The sequence below is a fragment of the Mastigoproctus giganteus genome, chromosome 5, assembly GCF_048544385.1.
Source record: "Mastigoproctus giganteus isolate SK-2022 chromosome 5, ASM4854438v1, whole genome shotgun sequence".
In the NCBI taxonomy this organism is placed as follows: domain Eukaryota; kingdom Metazoa; phylum Arthropoda; class Arachnida; order Uropygi; family Thelyphonidae; genus Mastigoproctus; species Mastigoproctus giganteus.
In genome coordinates, this window is record NC_143579.1 from 203,911,788 (window position 1) to 203,932,198 (window position 20,411).

At 38.2% G+C, this 20,411-nt stretch overlaps 1 protein-coding gene across 1 annotated transcript in view; it reads right to left on the minus strand.

The window, feature by feature from the left end:
- The window catches only part of LOC150086020 (N-acetylglucosamine transporter UNC93A-like), a 186,996-nt gene that overhangs the window by 20,590 nt on the left and 145,995 nt on the right, over positions 1 to 20,411 (minus strand). The window contains exon 2 of the mRNA XM_090373651.1: positions 8,764 to 10,150. Within this exon, the coding sequence (XP_090229777.1) occupies positions 8,764 to 9,891 (1,128 nt within the window). The 5' untranslated portion in view covers positions 9,892 to 10,150. The remainder of the gene's footprint in view (positions 1 to 8,763; positions 10,151 to 20,411) is intronic.

Below are 20,411 nucleotides of genomic sequence, written 5' to 3' on the forward strand. Positions count from 1 at the left end.
AATTAAGTTTGTGATAGTTTTGCAATTTTTGCCAATTCGCATTTTTCCTTGATATCGTTTTAACTAGAAACAACCAACATAACACGTCTCTTGGGGACTTGCTGTTGGTGACTCACCTGTGAGTTACGGTCTGTTTCTTGCACAACTATCGTGTGTATGATGAACTGTTGCTAGCTGACGGTGATATATTTCTCTGTTCAAGATGCAGGGCATTCGATTATCTTAAGTCAGAAGTTTATTTACTTAATGGACGAAAACTCTCTGAGACAACGAGTAGTTTTCCTGAAGAATAACAAATCTGAAGGCTTGGAAGTTACTCAAGTGTCCAGTACTAAGCAAAGGAACACTCTACCGAAGGATCGGATGGATCATCGGATGGAGAATACTCTACTTCCAAGCGAGATAATGTTAGTGGGCATTTCGGTTGTTAGGTAAATTGGGAATGTATTCTGTAATCGAGATCGACAGAACAAAATCATGGTACAGAACCGTGGTAACTAACGACTTAAAAAAAAACGAACTGGCGATTTGGTCAAGATTATATAAGGTCATAATGCGGCAGTATAGATCAAGATGTTACTGTCCGCAGTTGTACCCAAACATGATGGGTGGGGCTGTATAATGAAAGCTTTGCGGATTAACTCGAGCCTTGAGAGACTCTGAATGCCTTATGGGAGAGGTTTTTCTCGGCTTGGTCTGCCCTAATTAATAGATAGATTTATTTTGTAAGGATGGAATTCACTTGAACAGGAGAGGCATAAGAGTATTTGCTGTTGCCGCAGAGGAGGCCTTAAGGGGGTCAGAGGAAGTTCTAGTTTGGAAGATAGATAAGTTTCTGGTAAGAGTGGATTAAGGGTTTTGATCAAAGTTACACCTTCCTTAATAGTAATTAAGGGATACTTCGTAATTCTGTATACATGGAAAGACTCGATGAATTAGAACAACCTCTATCAGTTGTATGCCACAAAGAAAGACTTGGTTGAATAATTACAAAAGACATATTAGGGTAGTAACAACCAAAATTATACAAATCGTATCCTCTTTGTATAATAATGCTAGGAGTGTTGTGAATAAAATGAGTGAATTTGAACTCCTAATGAGATCAACTAACGCTGATGATGTAGGGATAATTGAACGTGATACCATCCCGAAATAGGGCATGACGAATTTCATTGCAATGAGTAAAGCTCCTCAAGAGAGGCAGAAATTAGCGATGGGGTGGAGAAATTATGCTGCCTATAAAACTCTGCTTGAAAGCATCAAGACGAATCGCAGAGCTTAATTAAATGCGTGCAGATGTTGAGTCGTTGTAGTGCGAAATTGACTGGTAGTAAAGGAAGGATGATGGCGGTGGCATGTTACAAGCCAAACGATTCCTAAGAGTACAATAACCATAATAGAAAACCAAAATGTGCATAAGGAATCAAAAATGGGAAAAAAAAAAAAAACTGTAGCCATCCATAGCCTACCTACTACGAATGTGATGTTCTCCATTCTTTGGAAAAATAGAAAAAATCTTCAGTAAAAAAAAAATCATCTCCAAAACTGGAGATGACCGCTCTAGACTTCTCTACATGTGCATTTGTAATGTCTTAAAAATTAGTTACTGACTACAGTTTCTTTCGCCGCCAGACATTAGAATTTTGACGCCATTAGTTTACTTGCTTTCCATTGAAAAGCTCAATTTCACTCATTAATTAAATGGGCGGACATTCATTATGTTTCTGGGAACAAAATTAGTCTGTCAGTTAGTCATGGAGTAAAGCGAGTGGGTTTTCAATAATAGTTTACTTGATAGAGTCAGGCATCCGCTTAACATATTCTGTGAGCATATTGTGCTTCTATATTAAGGCTAATTGCATATATTTAAATAAATTATGGAATTTTTCATAACATAGTACAGTTTTAAATCGTTTTGGAGGCTTTTTTATATTATAAACAGAAACTTTTTATTTTATAAACTGAAATGAACTAGATAGTAGAAAATCCTAAAAATATGACGTCCTTTTCAAGATCGAACAGACATCTTTCGATCTTGAAGAAAATTCTTGAGAGACTTCTTTCTACTTGTACTTTTTCCCCCCTGTATTTAATTTGAATTCTGGTTGATGTTGGTCAGGCAAATAGGCCAGTCCAATTTCAGATGTGAAATTAGACACGCGATGCGTATTTTAGATATGATGACAGAGTCCGGGTCTAGAAAAAAGCTTAGTTCTCTACGATTGGATCGATAACGTCTGGATGATAATCTTTGTTTGATCATAATTCGCTTTCAGAATTAAGCTGCAGTATTGTGAACGGACCAAACAAGAAAGAACATTGCCCGTAATCATGTCGGGTTCAACAGAAGATTCGAGTGGCTGTATTCCTGTAGCCAATCAGTATCGGTTTCCTACGGAATTCCCTATAGTGGAACATAAAATCTGCGAGCGATGTGATTCGTTCAAAATTTCTTTCTCTTCCATGTTTTCTAATTTAACCTTTATAGCAATCTTTCACATCCTCTTTTCGAACTCTTCAATCTCTTGATTTTTTTGCTTTCAATTTTCTTTTTTGCGACGTCTTCTCTAAAGATTAAACTAATCCACTGCATGCACATGGTAAGATAAAACTCATTTAGATTCTTAATGTTTCTTTAGCCCTTAGTGATATTTCCCTTCGTTTCGTCCATGATCGGTTAGTTAAGCCAGGTAAACAGTGATGGAGCGAATTCTAATTAATTATCAGGCAGGAAAGTTGTCAAGGTTCGAACAATAAGTTTTATTTATTGAACTAATCTTCGGGACAGCGACTGGACGCGCGTGTTCGATAAAGGATGTGTATTTAAAAGGAATTAGTGGCTTCCTGTGTGTGTGGAAATATGAATCGCTTTGTTGGAGACTGCCACAAACTCGTTGTTTGCGGACTTAAATTAATGAGCTGACTAAAGAGGGTGCTGCTGCAAGAGATAATGAAGAGGGCACAATCACAAAAGGATGTTCGCAGAAAAGGAACTCCATCAATTTCAACAGTTTCTCTTCGTCTGTATCATCTTTCTTCACTTTATTCAGTGGTCTGTTTTCCTTGAAGGACATCCATTATCAGGACCCACTAATTCCACAGCACTCTGACAGGAGAACACATCAGAGAGATCCACGCTTTATTTGCCGGCCTATCAGACGGGGGTAATTCGACGGAGAAATAACACCAAACGAACACGTTATTGCTCTGTCTAGTGGTTGGAGAGAAAGAATAGGACGACAGTATTGGGGAGTAATTTTAACGCTTTTTATATGTGTATGTTGCCATGGTAAAGTTGGAAGACGACTATGATTAATGAGGCGCTTTGTTGTTTATACCGATATTCCCTTAATTCGTTGTCTGCTAAACTCCCCTGTTGGCCAAAGGAGACGGCATTAGTCAAGCAAGGAACCACAAATTGATACATAAAGGGGAACGTATGACGATAATGAGAAACTGAGCGAAAAGGAAGAAGAAAAGGAAATAGAAGAATGAGCAAGAAAACCATTGAAGTTAGTAAAGAGCGGAAAAGAACATTGATATAAATGATCTTTATTTATTTTTTGGCCGCTACTGTACTTGACTTGGTTAATTTCCCTTGATATCGATACATTTTCTGTGAATGTCTGGCCGAATGTCAAGTCTGTCTACTTGACTACATCGTTATTGTTGTGGCCTTGAGCTAAGGAAGATCTAGAAAATTTTAAAAAAAAGATTCATTTTGAAAGAACTTTTCAATATGAACACACACGCACATCTGATGTTGACACATACAGAAAATTAACGCGTCAAGTTGTGGATGCAATTTGAAAAAAAAGAGCACCTTCAATTGAAAGAATAACAGTAACGTGAGTAAATACTTGAATCCGTCTGTGCAATAATTTTTAAACAATAATTTTGAGCTTATTCCGTACACAGGATACAAAACAGCTGACAGATAGTGATTCTGAAAATATTAAAGCCCTTTGGTGGTTTGCCTACGTTTATACTTGCATGGCCATACTTTTATTGCATGAGGAGTATAAACACCGATGCATCGAATACCTTGGCTCACTCTTAGGTCCATTTAAAATAATTTCTCGGATGGAGTGGATAGGTTAATATAAATTTGTCCGTCATCTAGTGATTACTATGGCTATGATTGTTATCAAAATGACTAGCATATGAATAGCTGATCAATTACTTTACGTTGTTAAGTTTGCATGCCATGAATTTTCTTGGAATTGCTGCAGCCCCACAAGTCTTTGATAATCAAAACAGATGCACGCCGTTGATTGGCATGGTGCAAAGACAACATTTGGTATGATTGGGTGTTGATAAAAATTGCAAAACTTTTAAGCTATCTGTACAATCGGAATTTCCTAGCAGGAAGTATATAGGAGCTACAGTATCTTAGCCTGTACGTTTTAGGTGAGACATGATTTGAGTGTAGATCTGTGTCGGCATTTCATTCCTTGTTTTTTTCCCCTCCCTCTCCCCTGAAAAATAGAATTTAAGTGCAAAGCAAGAGCTTCGTGGAAGTTACATGCGAATATTAAGAAATATTCAGAAAAAAAGTGCCCTACATTTCTTCTATTAATTTATTATAAAATTTATTTGAAACAATATTTTTTTTTAGTTTTAATAACTTCTGAAATAACATTGGATTTTAAGAAGAAAATCTTTAAAAATTTGGTGCATACTTTCAGTAGTTAAAACACGTACCAACTTCTTACGTGAACCTATACTGGCTCATCCTCTTATCTCTAGTATTTTCTGAATATTTTCTTACTCCAGGCAGTGTTTCTTATTGTTTGCTGTCATCAAAGGAGGGTCCACATACTTTTGAGAAGATAGCGTAGGTGTAACATCTCGCCACTAAAATTATTTTATCATGAAACAAACAGTTACACTTAATATTAAAAAAATTGTTTTAAAACATTTTTAAGCAACTAAACGTATAGTTGATGGAACAATCCAGATATAATCTTGACTATATTCTCTATTTCACAAAATTAAACTCTAACGTAATAACTCTTTGGTTTTTCAAAGAGTGCCTAATATCTATAAGGCAGAAATGTCGACTTAATTTGGTTTAGAAAGCATCTCATAAAACTCATTGAGTTTAGCCATATTTCTTATAATTATTCTATTAGAGACAGAAGATTGGATGTAGGCAGGGATTGGCATTCTTGCTGCTAGTGTTAGAGGAATTTATTTAAAGCGGAATTAGACCTATATTTTTTGTTTTTAAAATCAGGCGCCTTCATAATTAGGAATTTCCTATCTAAATTCTCCACTATTCTGTGCTTTCTAAATGCTGCAATGCCGAATGAGCTCATTTCTGCGAGCCGAATTACAATTAACCACCATATATTGTGATAATTGCATCTGCCAGGACAATTACAGTCTGTTACTGGAATTAACTAGTTTATTATCAGACTTAAAGCAAACTGCAGCTCTTTGAGATAATTACACTTAACTGTAGCCTACCCTGTGTATAGGGAGGATGAGAAATTGAGATGTCTTATCTTTCCTCTGGCCATGCATTAGAAACGTGTAGCTTTACGGCATCATTGCTCTTGGAAATCAAGATAAGAGTGACCTACCGCCAAGGGGGAAGCTCTACACGGTAGAAATGTTTACTTTGTGAACTTTCCCCAACCCCTGTTTCATAAGAACACCCAGCCTTGTTTTCTTACTTTATTACACCTCAGCAATTCTGTTCTTGTGTGCGACAGAGCGTAGACACTGACCGGAATCATTGGAGAGCCGTAGAACGTCCCTGCTTCTTGGATACCGTGTGTGGACTCTAATAAATTACTTGCCGCTTTTGGCTGTGTGTAATGAGTTAGGGCACCATCATGTAGAGTGGGTGCAGTTCAAACAAGGTTCCTCCATACGGAACTGAATAGCATCCGGTCAAGCATAACGGACAGTACGGAAAAGTAAATATTTGTCTTCTGTGGAAAGCCACACATGGTAGGTGTTCGCCGAGCTCAAGGTTAGCAATAACTGTTCAGGTGTGTGAAACAACGTCCTGCAGATTGTTAAATGAACTATTTACTATAATATCCGAGGTGAAATGGAAGGGATAGTCCCCGACAAGAACTACGAATGCCCGATTTTCAGAGCAAGTGTTTTTAGCAAAATCTTTCAAGTTTTCGATTCATATTGCCACAATACTACAGAGAACCAAATTTTCTAGTCACAAAATTAATAAAGGGGTTCCCAAAAGTGACTATGCTGTTGAATTTCGAAATCAAGGGAAATTAAATGTCTAATGCGTTTAATGGTCTTTTATGACTTGTTTAAAAAAATATTTCCATTAATTCAAAACACTGCTGAACGTGCTTTTCCATATTGTATAAGATCCAATAAATTAATTCATATTTTATGCTGATTATTAATTTGCTGTGATTTAATATTTACGATTAATTATCTAATGATATTTAAATACTCCTTTGAACATTTCAGGATAAATTTATTTTTTGTGTATGTTTTATTCATGGAACAAGAAAGTTTTAGGAATATTTTTATTCTGTCAGAGCAGTATAATTATTCATGAGAATATGCACAGGTCGATCAATGGAAGTTTTATTTTGGGATGATATCGGACCTCTGTTTATAGACTGGAATACAGTTAATTTCTTGCACTTGTGCAATATCCACATCCACGCAATAATGCTTCTGCAACTTTACCGACTTCAGTTATTTCTTTCTCTGTCACAAACAGCTAAATTTAAAATCCGCATCCTTCCGTCCTTCACCGTCCTATTCTTCATTGGTTACTACACTGGATTGGACATTGACTGTTATTATCAAGATTCTAACTTTCTGTTGGTGTGAGCCATAACTATCTTCCTGGTATATTTGACAGGATTTTTATTAACGTTTAGCCGTCTAATAAGCTTTTTATGTAGTATCTGGTGTCTGAAACACCGAATATGGAACCCATTCCTCTCATAAAATTTAAAAAGAATACTCGAAAAGAAAATTTCAAAAGAAACACTTCACGCCTCAGTCTTCAGACATCATTCTAAGAGCATCCTCTACCATTTCAAGCAAAACTCTCAGATATGTCGTGTTTTTGTTCCGTGAAAAAGATCTAGCATCAATATTTAAAACTTTGCAACTCCTAAACCTAACTCCATCCCAATTATTTCATGTTCCAACTGACTTATACAACAGTTAGCGAACTTCAGGCGGAGGTATTAAGTTTTCCCCTTGAGATATTTCGATTTTTCAGCTGCACGAATTGCAAATCCGCTTGCTAAACCAGCTAAGGCCATGAGGTGTCAGTGCATTTTTATTTGTAATTGCATATATTCTGTGGTCGGGTTGCCTGCTGAGCTCGATGAAAATTCCTAATTTCCAGAAAGAAACCCGCACGATATCAGCTAACGCAAGCAAGGTATAAAAGAGCGCATCAAAATTCCTCTCGCCTTGCTAGAACTCCAACATGGATGGACGGTGATCGTAATCAGCGTGCTACCGCTATTATCACATTTGTGCAAACATAATAAATCACACGAACTGGTACACTACGACCAAATTAGTCGGTGCGTAAAAAATTTACAAGGAAATAAATACTATACAGGTATTGCCTTGCTGAAGAGTGTTATCCTCTATAGCATTACTCCGAAGGATAAGAACATTCTTGAAGGCTCCCATAAGCATTTCCCCCCCCCTCCTCGATAAATAAATAAATAAATCTTTATTGTGAAGTAAAGTTACAGCACAATATCCCATCACGGCGACGAGCGCCAGGGGTTCACATATAAGGTGGCTATAGCTAGTTGGTGGCGCTCAGTTTCATTCTTCTCCGGTAATCTTGGAGTTCCAAAGGCCTTATTCCTGGGCCCTGTTGAATCATAATCCTTATTGAAGCTAAGAGGGGGTGGCGAATTAAATTGAGGGAGAATCCCTAAACAGAACAGCGTTACGTTTCACTTCCAAATAGTAACGAATGCAGTTAGAAGAAATTTTTAATAGCATTGATTACAACCACTAGGATTCAGGTGACCATATAGGTTCTCGATTTGATTCGAATCCAGAAATTGAGGAGACCAAAGAAGATGCTGCACATATTCGCAGTGCTCTTAAAACTATCTTCCCACACGCAATCCTTGCCCTGTGTGCAGTGGCTCTGTTATAAAACATCCTATCGTCTTCTGGATATAGTGTCAAATAGTGAACAAAGAAGCTGGCCTGCAACAGTAGTTAAGGATGATGAGAAGATCGGTACTATGTCAATGCATCATCACCAGCGGCCTGTACTGTGTGGATAGGATCTATAAAAGAATACTCTTGTTTTGCTCAAATACGAATGGCTTATGGGATTACTATAGCTGCATGGGACTTATTGCCGTTAACTCCCAACGTGTAATACTAGTACTAGTTTCGAGTGTTCGTGGTTATAAACAGCACTATCTTTCGATTTTTGCTTATCAGGGAAAAGAAGGCATCGTCCCCTATTGTAGAGTTCCTTCTTCTAGTCTACCTTGTTGCTTGTCGCTGCGAATTTTTCCAGTCAGTAGTCACTACTATAAAGCTTTGCCACAAGAACTTGAAAGTGAATTTAACCTGTTGCGGTGTTCTTCCTAGTTACAAAATCTCAATCCAGTTGAGCATCTGTTGGTATGAGGCGGAATGATTGGTGGACGGTAGTTAATTCACCCTTTGTGTGTAATACTTTACAAGAGCGTAATGAGCAATAAATAACGCAGCTTGGCTATTTTCCTAGTAAGACTCTTTGAATAAGATAAATATTGAGAGAATTACCCTGGTGAAGTCTCCCAATGCAAAGCCTTGCTCCATGCCAATGAAGAGGACGATTGGGAAGATGAGGCGCATGTGCGAGTCTACAAACGCCAATCCAATGCTTCTTGCGGACTGCAAACAGAGGGGGCGTTCCAGCGGATCCTGATGAACGAACATGTCGAATTTGTCCAGTAAGATTGTGACCATGGCTACTCCAAGGAACACTAGGCCTAAGTAAACGCACAACACCACGACAGAGATGTTAGCAGGAAGGGCGAAACTGAACGACGAAGAGTTCCTGCCGAAAAACCCATCTTTGTTTTGAACCTCGCTACAGATGGCGGGAGACGGAACGGTCTTGTAATGTACGGACGGAGGTGCCGTAACTCCCCCGGAAATGAGAGAGTTCCCTTTTACGGCGTGGGATCTAGGTGGGGAAACGGAGATGTCGCCACTGTAGTGCAGCAAGAGGGCAGTCACCAAGTTGCCCCATATGCGGCTGGAGTTGAAGAACAAATAGAAAAGACGGAGATACCTCAGCTGAACCTTCTCTCGTATTCCCTCCGTTAGGTAAGTCATACGAGACACCAGATGCATGAGAAACGTGATCTTGGCACAGAAAAGAGGCCCCAGAGAAAATCCTAGCAGAACGGCACCGGGTATGAGAGTGTAGGGTCGAGGGTAGAAGAAGGCTGAGGTGAAAATGGCTACGACAACGAATGCCAAAACGATGGTCCAGTTTGGAGTGAGTTTTTGAACTACCACGGGACCATAAACACATGACGACACAAGCAAGGCGTATGTCACCGTGAGGATCTGCAGCCCTAGCCCACTTTCTGGAAAGAGGGAGCTCTGGAGACTTTGCAAAGCGAAGAAGGCGCTGAACACAAACATAAACGCCATCCCCATGATGACCATATTCTTTAACAGTTGCCTTTCCGTGTATACCGCACTCGCTGGGTCGTGTTCCTCCTCCACTTCCTTCGTACTTGACGGACGGCGTTTTTCTTTCACTGCTTTCAGTTTCGCATCTCCTTCTGTTTTTAGATTTTCGTACGTGACCTCTACTTTCATTTCTTCTGAGGTTACCGGAGGTAGCTGTTCTAGAAGATTTTCTTCGGAGTTTCGCCTTTCTAAAGCAGCTGCCATAATTGTAGGAAACTGTGGATAAAATGTGTTAATTTCTGAATGGCACTAGATGGCGCTGATTGCTTTAGCAGAAGAATCGTACATGACACAAAATGAAATCACTTAAATCGACATAAAGGATATGTTGATGGGATGGATAGTTAACCAGTCTCCAGACAGTGTACTGCATTTGTCTGAACGACATAAGATTGTTTCCTTGGCCACATACTGCTGATTTCTGGTTTTCTTCGTAGCAACTCCAACAAGACTTCGTTGCTATCTGAAAGAAAAGAAAAGCCGATTAGGCCTGAGTACTAAGTTTCTTTATTAACATAATATGTGAAGTTGAGAAAATTGTTGTATTGTGTTAATATTACATATTGTGATAGGTCTACAAATAACATCGTTAAACTACTTGTTATAAGGAAGAGAGAAACCAGAACCTCTACCTCTAGAATCAAAGTACTAATTTGAGATATTAGTGTTTCTTTCCCAAATAAACATGAATATTGCTCTTTCGAGAATGTCCCGACATTCTCGAAATACCATAGTACATAGCAAACGCGTATGATGGTATGAAGTTCTGCCGCTAGGTGGGGAATAGTATATACTTCCATGTGCAATTTGGAGCTGACTCCATTCTCTAACTTTCTTCAGTGTTATTTTTAAGTTACACAGCTTAAAGTCATTTTGAATTTTCCAAGCAACAGAATCTGCGTGAAGTTTATTTACTTGGAAAAAGAGCTACTGAAGCACACGAAATGATAAAGACAACTCTTGTGGAGAGAGAGAGAGAGAGAGAGAGAGAGTGGATAGAATTCAAAACTTTGAGTGGTTTCTGAAATTAAAAAATGGACGGACATTTATTGAAGATGTAGTACGTTTGGAGATGAAAATATTAGAAGAGTTAGTGCACTAATTCATCAAAACAACTGTGTTACCGTCCGTGACTTGGAACAACCGAGACCCTCCTGTGAAATTTTCCAGTGCATTTTGGTGGGAAAACTAAACATCTAGCAGGTCGTGGCGATATTCAGGCCATGTTTTCCGGCTGACCACAAGCAATGATTTTTGCCCAAGAAGAACATTACCCTTCTCCATCCTCCCTTGCTCTTTAGATGGTATTCACCTATGTGTTCTTCGAAAACTGAAATTTAAACAGACTGGTAGGCGATTCGGTGAAATTTTGGAAGCCCAACAAGAATCAGAAGAGGCAGTGGACAAGATAAGTAAAGAGGTTGCAGAAGTATTTCCAATAATGGCTGAATCGCTGGATAAAGTGTACTACCATTTTTTTTTCAAAATTACAATCTTGAAACTTTCACCGTCTTATATTGGTGAAGCACGCTTAAACACAATAGGGATTAAGTTAGTGTTAAGTGAGCTTCCGTTTAAGTGTGAATATTATCTGATAATTAAATGAATTATCATCCAATTAAAGGTTTACAATCAGTGAAGAGTGTCGCGTCATGGGTATTGTAAAATGGAGCGATAATTATTTAATCAGAGCTCATTCTGTTTCATTAGCTTAGTAGACGATTTTCTCCAATATTAATGGAATCGATTTAGAAAACTAATAGCTAAAACAAAAAAATATATAGATTTAACATTTACATTAGTTTTCTTTCCTTCCAAATGTACAGGGTAAGCCAAAAGTTAGGATTGGGTTTCAGTTCTCTGGAAGAGCATAGAAATATTATGATAGAAACTGAACTTCTGTTATTTAAAAACACCAAAAAGTATGGCGTATGGAAATGTATATTACACTTTAAAATATATGAAAGCTTGGAGGCTAAAGTTTTCACTTATGGTATGACGGTTTTTGAAATAGATATGGTCTTTTAAATAGCCCAATTAGAAAAATACCTGCCATTGTTAAATCCGGTGACCACTCGACAGAATTCCTTAGCCCGATCCGATTTTTATGAAATTCCTAAATGTAAAATGACTAAACTTCAAAGGAATAAAATGTAGGCAGAACCACACTGAAAAAGATGTCTTTTTCTTCAATTTTAGGATAAACAAAATCTTGTACACTGAAAAATAGCTGTCTGAAATAACAAAGTAGATAAATCCCCTTCAAACAAATTAATTCCTTTACATTTTGCATATTAGGGTTCATAGTAGTCCAGTAAACACAGCAGTTTTGTCTCATAAAATATCCATTGACCTTAAATTGCCTCATCAGACTACAAGATTTCATTGGGCAAATTTTCATTATTTTCGTACATCTGCAGAAACTTTTCTGCAAATTCAAATTACATCTTCATCAAGTGTGTGAAGCAATTTTGGAATTAAAATCATGCAATACATTTTTATCAATTGCTCTTACCGCAGTATTTTTTGCTCACTTGAATTCTATTCAGAGCTCGCTCAGCATTATCTTCTGTTCGAGTTCAACGATCATTTTCTTCTTGGAAGATTAGCAGTACTTCCCTCTCCTCAAACGCCAAATTATTTGATAGACAACATATTTTGAGGGAGTGGTTAGTCAGAAGGCTTAAGCATTCTCTTCGGATGATCGTAACATTTGGGTTATTATTTCAGCCATGATGCATAAAAAACTTTACGTCTCCCTGAAAAAAAAAGTGCTTCCTAAATATAATATTTTCATATTTATTATTATTTTGTTTTAAATGTGTACCCTGATTTTGGCTGACCCCATGTATAATGGGATTTGTCAGGTCGAGAGGGAGAGATGGATAAGAATACCATCTAAACCTTTTCTATATCCAAGTACTGCATGCAGACCAATAATTATCGGAAACCCTAATTACTTCATGATTACGCAGTGTCCATTGTTTCTATTGCATCCCTTTCATTTCAGTATATATCAGTTCCTTAATTTATGGAGATGTGATGCAACCAAACATTCCATTCTATTCCGTAGTGGCTGGCAAAGATAATACCAAAGGCTTATAATTCTGTTAATTCAGTGTGGACCCAACAACCATCTTTCTAAACGTCAGCATATTTTCGGAAATTATAAACTCGCAAATGAAATTTCCTATTCAACTCACTTGGAATCAGTGTGCTAATATGTGCTAAACAAAGCGTATGAGCCTTGCTTCATTTCCATCGATGGGGAAATTTGCCGATAGGCGGCTCTGGTGTATCACTCATTAAATTTGTCGTTTTGTAGTCCCGAGATAATTGTAGCAGCACGTTGCCATAAATATATTACTACGGAAGTGGAGTCCTCAGGGCTAAAGCTGTTTTATCCTTCGGTTTTGCGGTTTTTCTGGAATGATTGTAATTATTCGCTCTTTTACTGCGAAGTTTATGGCCTCACGGCGACTATTATGGGATTTTAATGTCGCTATGGGCACCTAGTATTGAACACGCTTGGGTGATGACGTGAGCGAAATCCCTTGTTAGGAGGTTATTTCCTTCTAGACCCGTTTCTTCAACGTTCTGCTTGGAAAGCAATTAAAATGGTGGTGATGTTACAAACATACGCTTTGGAAAGCTCCAAAAGATGAAATTATCAATAGAAGAGTAAGAACTTTAAAAATAAACAACGACGAAATATTTGCTACTAAAATGACTTGGCTTCGACCAATAGTCTTTAATATAGACGAACACTTGGGGAAATAGTTGATGAAATATGCCACAGATGTTTAAAAATCAACTGCTTAATCCTGTAATTTCTGCCTCTCTATAAGCAGTAATATTTTTGCTACTAGAAAATGCTTCTCCATACTTAGTGTAATAAAACTAATTGAAGTAAGCACGACAAACTAACACTACCCATTCGAACATCAGCTTTACTCTCACCCAGCATCTGGCCAGGTTTACTTAAGTAGGATTTGAAAGACGAGTGCTTTTATCTGGCGGAATTGAACAACTACTTTTCTTCTCTGCGATTGTCCATTTAGTGGGATTTTTTTCTTAACGTTGCGTTCATTTCCTTTCTTCTAAGACTCATTATTGGATTAGTTGTGTTAAAAGCTTTCTCATTAAGTTCAAGCTGTCCTACTTGTTTGTTATTGGAATTATAGTAGATAAAGGATTGTGGCCCCTTTAGAAAGACTAAGGTAATTATGAAGGCAACGGCAAAAAGGAGATTATCGGACCACGTCTATATTTTTTGTTTTTTCACTCTAAAACTATAGTTTTTTTTTAATCTCTCGGAACTAAAATGAAAAAAAAAAAAAAAAAAAAAAAAAAAAAAACTACCATAGGACCCACTCAATTTACAAACGAACTCAAAGAAATGAGAATTAGATACATTATTAGTATTAGGCAAATGGTCCAAGAAACCCCAAGGCTTTTGCTGCACCATCCAAAAAATATATTAAGTAAAAAAATAATTAATTAAAATACATAAAATAACTGTCTACAAGTTCTCCCCCCTCATGCAGGTAATCATGCCACAGACCTTCGAATTTCCCCCAAGCTGTCGGTCTCAACAATCCACGGAGACGACGTATTCTAGTAATTAACAATTCTCTGGCTAAAATAACTTCCTACAATCCAGTCTAAACCCTTTCCCCCGTAATTTGAATTTGACCCTTAGTTCTGGAATCATAACTGGAAATTTTGCCGTCATTCATTTTACTTTTCCTTCGTAGAGCGTTTATAGACCTCAGTCCAGGTCCTTTTTAACGTGCTTGATTGCGAAGAACACACATATTCTGTCTTTCCTCATACCGGCGTCCTTGTGCAGATCTCAACAAGAGGTGTGTCGTCTTTGGACCCTTCCAAGAAGCCCGATGTCTTTATGCTTTAGGTGCGGTTTCCATACTTGGATGCAGTATTCCCCTCTTGGAGTACTTAGGATTGTGACCTCCCTAGCTCTACAAGAAAATGTTCAATAAAGCATCAGCAGTTCATCATGGCCTTCCTTGCTGCCTTTCTAAACTCATCTGAGAATTTCAAATCCTACCTTATCGTAAATCCCGAATTCCTCTCTTCCTCTACTGTTTTTAATTCAGATTCACCAAGGGTATAAATTATTTTGGGATTGCTATTCCAAAAGTGTCGGACCTCGCATTTTGTTGCATTGAAACAGTTGCTGCTTGACCATCTTTGAAGCTTATCCAAATCATTCTGAAACAACGTTGATAGCGCTCTTTCAGAAAGATTTGGATGAGCTTCAAGGATCATCAGGTAACCGCCTTGCAAATTTTGATACCATTCCCTGTGGTGCATTATGGCCAAAGCTGCCAATGCGCCAAACAAAATAAAATAACCAACCGACCAACCCCGTCTCTTCGTCGATGTCATTGAGAAAATCGGGAACAGTGGTCCCAGTACATAATTCAAAGTAAATATTTACCAACATATAAAGTTAATATTCGTAAATGTAAACTGGAACAGTAAAATTTATATATTTTTTTGTATCTCTTGAAATGAAAGATCATAAAAATAGTTTCATTTTATTAGGACGTAAGGAAATTTTTTTTTAGTCATATCTGTCCACATACGTGTGCACTTAAATTAAAGGGTAGGATGGGGCTGAAAATGGAGGAAAAAATGCCATCTCAGCCGAGAGGCAGCAATTAGAAGCATCAGATGAAACGGGGGAACATAGATAACCTATCGAAGCGAAGCGCAATTTTTCATGAAGTAATGAAAAAGTTGCCTCGTAATTCGACTTTTATCACACGATTTGAAGATTTAACGTTACTTCCACGACGTTGAAAGATAAAAAAAAAAGCTGAAAAAATAGTCCTTTGTGATAAATGAAGTAACGGAAAGTTCATCCGCCACAGAAATCTCTTTCACATTCGGATGTCATTTTGGCCTTCATTCCACTTTACTTCGGGGATAAAAAAAAAAAAAATAAATAAAAAAAAAAAGATCCCCGAGGGTTGAACAACACTAATCTTGCGTCACACTTCTTGGAGTTCTTTTATCGTAGTTGAGTTAGGGCACTGTGATTAGTCCTCACGCTGAAATAATTAAAGTACCAATGCCTTTTGATTAAATCAGAAGTCGTGCGATAGACAGAAAGGCGTGAATTCCAAATATCCCTAACAAGTGGGATCGATTCGGTTTCCACTGATAGTTCCGATAGGATTAATGCGCTCATTTTGTTTGAAGTTAGAATACGTTCATGAACTATTACAAAGGTTATTCAAAGTTTTGACATTTCTTGGCCATGTCTTGTTTTGTTCTTCACGGGATTTTTACTGCATGTGTTTATAAAAATTGTTGTGAACTCCCCCCATTGCTTCTTCTGCCAGCTGTCTAGTTATCTAATGACGAGAAAAGTTTGGAGTTATATAAGAAGAGCGATTTTTTTTCGTAATTTTTTTCTTTAATTTTGCTGAAGCTGCAGTTTCATTTAAAAAAAAAAACAACAAACCTCACTCCTTAACAAAAATCGATTTTTACTTACTAATACTGGGGGGATACAAGGACTAACAGATTAACAGTAGCCACTGGCAGAGGAGAAAGTGATTCTTACACTGCTTCTATTGGAATGAGCAGCAGCCTGGAAAATAAGATGCAGGATATTTCAGAGATTGCTGGGAATCATGGGGGGTACAAGTAAACACATGGGTTGTGTTAAGGTGGCTAAGAGAAAGAGCAGGTGCATGTATACTTGCGTGTACACCAATGCTAGGAGTTTAGTAAATAAATTTGAGGTATTGCTCAAAACATCAAAGGCAGATATTGTTGGGATTTCAGAGACGTGGTGTCACACAGATATAAGGAATGCAGAACTGAAATTTGGGGAGTACAATATCTACAGAAAGGATAGGAAGGGAGGAGGGGTTATGCTATTAGTTAAGAAACACATAAAATCCAAGGAAGTGAAGCCAGTCGACATCGCTGGACAGTGCAGTGTCGAGTCAGTTTGGTGTGATATAAGCATTGGGAGATCAAAATTGAGAGTAGGAGTGTGGTATAGGCCTAATGACTCTGATGAGTATAATAAGGATCTGTACAGAGAAATAGAGTGGGCCAGTAAATCAGAGAGTCTTATAATGGGGGATTTTAATTTCTCAGATATTGACTGGAATTTGGGGGCTGGTCACTCACACACTAGCAAGGCTTTTGTGGATTTATTGGATGATTGTTTTCTACATCAGCATGTTCGGGAGGCAACTAGAGGGAGTAATACTCTTGATTTGACTATCAGTAGTGATTCTTCCTGCATTAAGAATCTGCAGATAAATGAACCACTAGGTGGCAGTGATCACAGTGTGCTGAAGTGGGATTTACTCAAAGAGGTAACTACCATTAGGGGTAAAGGGAAGGGGTATTGCTTTCGTAAAGGCGACTACGATGGACTGAGACAGTATTTAAATTCTATACAGTGGGATCAACTGATGATGTTACCAACAGCAAATTCAAAATGGGAAGCATTCAAAGAACTTATCTTGGAAGCTACTAGGCTTTACATACCAACCAAGAAATATTGTTCAAGGTTCAGGCCTAAATGGATGTCAGATGAACTAATGAGGCATATGGCAGAGAAGAAAAATGCATGGGATACATACAAATTAACACGTGACGCAGAAGCCTATGATAGATACAAGTTGATCTGTAACCAAGTTACAAAGGAGGTTAGGCAGGCGAAGGCAGATTACGAGAAATCCTTGGCAAAGGATGCGAAGAAAAACAGCAAAGAGTTCTTTACTTATGTAAACTCTAGAAGGAAGGGGATGAATCAGATTGGTCCACTTGATATCGATGGGTCAACTGTTGATGATCCTGCTTAGGTAGCTAACAAACTAAATGAATATTTTGCATCGACATTCACACATGAGGAGTTATTCAGCGAGGGGAATGCCAGAGGTGTATTCAACTCTGGCAGTAAGCTAGAGAATCTTATAATAACTGAGAGTAAAGTGGAGGAGAAATTGGTGAAGATAAACACAAGAAAGGCACCCGGGGTGGATGGGATCTATCCAGTTATATTAAAGGAGGCAGCAAAGGAAGTAAGCAAACCCTTTGCCATAATTATGAGAGCTTCCTTGGACTCAGGGGAGGTACCCATGGACTGGAGATGTGCAAATGTGACCCCAATTCACAAAGGAGGATCAAAGGCTGACACAAGTAATTATAGACCTGTGAGTTTAACTTCTGTTCCCGGAAAATTAATGGAGGCACTGGTTAAAGAAGCACTGGAAGATCATCTAGACAAGACTTCAGTTATAGCTCGGACACAGCATGGTTTTGTTAAGGGGAAGTCTTGCCTGACCAGTTTGATTGGATACTATGATGCAGTCACAAAAGAACTGGATGCAGGGAATAACTTTGATATTATATACTTGGATCTTAGAAAGGCTTTTGATACTGTTGCACATGGAAGACTGCTGCACAAATTGGAGTAGTGTGGCATTGGAGGCAAATTGCTGCTATGGATAAAGGGGTGGTTGAGGGGGAGAAGACAGAGAGTGGTATTCAATGGACACTGCTCATCGTGGACTGATGTTATTAGTGGAGTCCCTCAGGGTTCAGTATTGGGTCCTTTATTGTTTTCTGTATTTATAAATGATATTGATGATGGTATATCAAGCTTAATGTCCAAGTTTGCAGACGATTCGAAGGTTGGCAGGGTTGTCAAGGACACTACTGACACTGTGCTCTGCAACAGGATCTGGAAAGGTTGAGCAGGTGGGCTGAGAGGTGGCAAATGAAGTTTAACATTGAAAATGTAAAGTACTACATATGGGAAACAGCAACCCCAGAGCAACGTATCAACTCTGTTGTACTACACTGACAGTGGTAGAGAATGAAAGGGACCTGGGGGTGGTTGTGCAGGCAGATATGAAGTTCTCTGAGCAGTGCAGACGGGCTGCAAAAGTAGCTCATGGTGTATTGTCAATGATATATAGGAATTTTTCTAGCAGGGATAAAGAGGTGATTATTCCCTTATATAAGGCAATGGTCAGGCCACACCTAGAGTACTGTATACAGGCCTGGAGGCCTCATTTCAAGAAGGATGTAGAGCTGCTGGAACGAGTACAGAGAAGGGCAACAAGATTAGTGAATGGAACAAAGGGGTGCTCTTACGAAGAAAGGCTTAAATTTTGCGAATTACAGTGTCTGGAGACTAAGCACCAGCGAGGTGATCTGATAGAGGTGTACAAAGCCTTGAATGGTTTGAACATGCTCAATGCTGATGGGATTCTTCCTCTTGCTCAGAATAATCACCTGAGAGGGCATAAATTCAAATTGAGGAAAGACAGACGTAGGATAGATGTATGGAAATTTGCCTTTAGCCAGCGGGTGGTTGGTAGGTGGAACAGACTTCCATCCCTTGTCGTAGAAGTTGATAGCCTAAATAAGTTTAAAGCTCAGCTGGGCGGGTATTTCGAACGAACAGAGGCGTGAAGTGGAAGTGGTTATTTTTTATTTATTTATTTTACTTTTTTTTTTTTGGCTGATGCTGCATAAGCTTGCTTTCTTGCATCAAATGACTCTACTAATGCTAATGCTTCTATTGTGTAACGACATTCTTACCTTGTTTATAATTTAGGGAACCAAAGTTTCTTGGTCCTTCGGACCAAGAAACAAGATCAGCATTCTTCGATAAGGATTTTAGTGCACTGGGACAAAATACAAAGGGATGTTTTCGTGGTTTGCAGAAAATATGTGGGAACTGTGCTTTGCCCTGTAGTTCTATGGTTGAATGGATCTTGTTCGACATGGATGTCCAAAACGTACTGTAAAACATCACGTGTTGTACATCTACCCATTGATTAGCAGAAGAGGCACCTCATTCCCTTTTATTGGACGTCACTAGGCGGTGGATAGTCTGCGTTCATGAGTCCTGTGACTGATTTTTTCCAAAAGATGGAGCCACTTGGCTAATACTGTACTTGTAAATATACTCGTTTTTTTTTCCCGTGTTGTCACTACTCTTTGAACAACCATAGTATATAAAATGTCCTGTACAAACAAAATAGAATAGTTTCTCCTGTTTTTGAACAAAACCGGAATAAATTCGTAGTCTGTTTAAGATTATAATTAAGCAAGTATTTTCTTAATCTTTTTATTAATCAGGCAGGAATTCCATCACAAAATTCAAGGAATCTATCTTTATTTTTGATTAATTTTCATACAGATTATTGCAAGTACAGCCCGCTTATTACCTTTTCCAGTTGTTAAACGAATAGAAATTGGATTCCTATACAGTAAACTCTTTAAAATCCGGCACCTTTTGAAGATTGAGAGGTATAGCACCGCGACAGCATCGTGAGTCAACGTTAGCTTCTATGGGAGAGATGAAGTTCGATTGTGTTGCTACGTAAGACAATATGGTTATAAGAGTTTTTGTATTTACATCTGCAAACATTTACAATGACTGAAAGGTAGTGCTAGTGGTCGAAATGTAAATAACCGTTCAATTTGTTAAATGTAAAGAAATAAATAGGCATATCAATTGTGTATTGTAATGCCAATTTAACTGCACTCACTCATAAGGAGAGTTTCGGGTGTGAGTTTCGCCACAGACTGGAGGAATTTCAAAACGTTTTCAATTAGAGTTGTAGTTAGCCAATCTTAGGTAGAAGGAGTAGGGGTTTCCTTTAAATTTTTCTGGGTTTTCAGCCGGCACAATGTGCAAATATTTCTCCCCC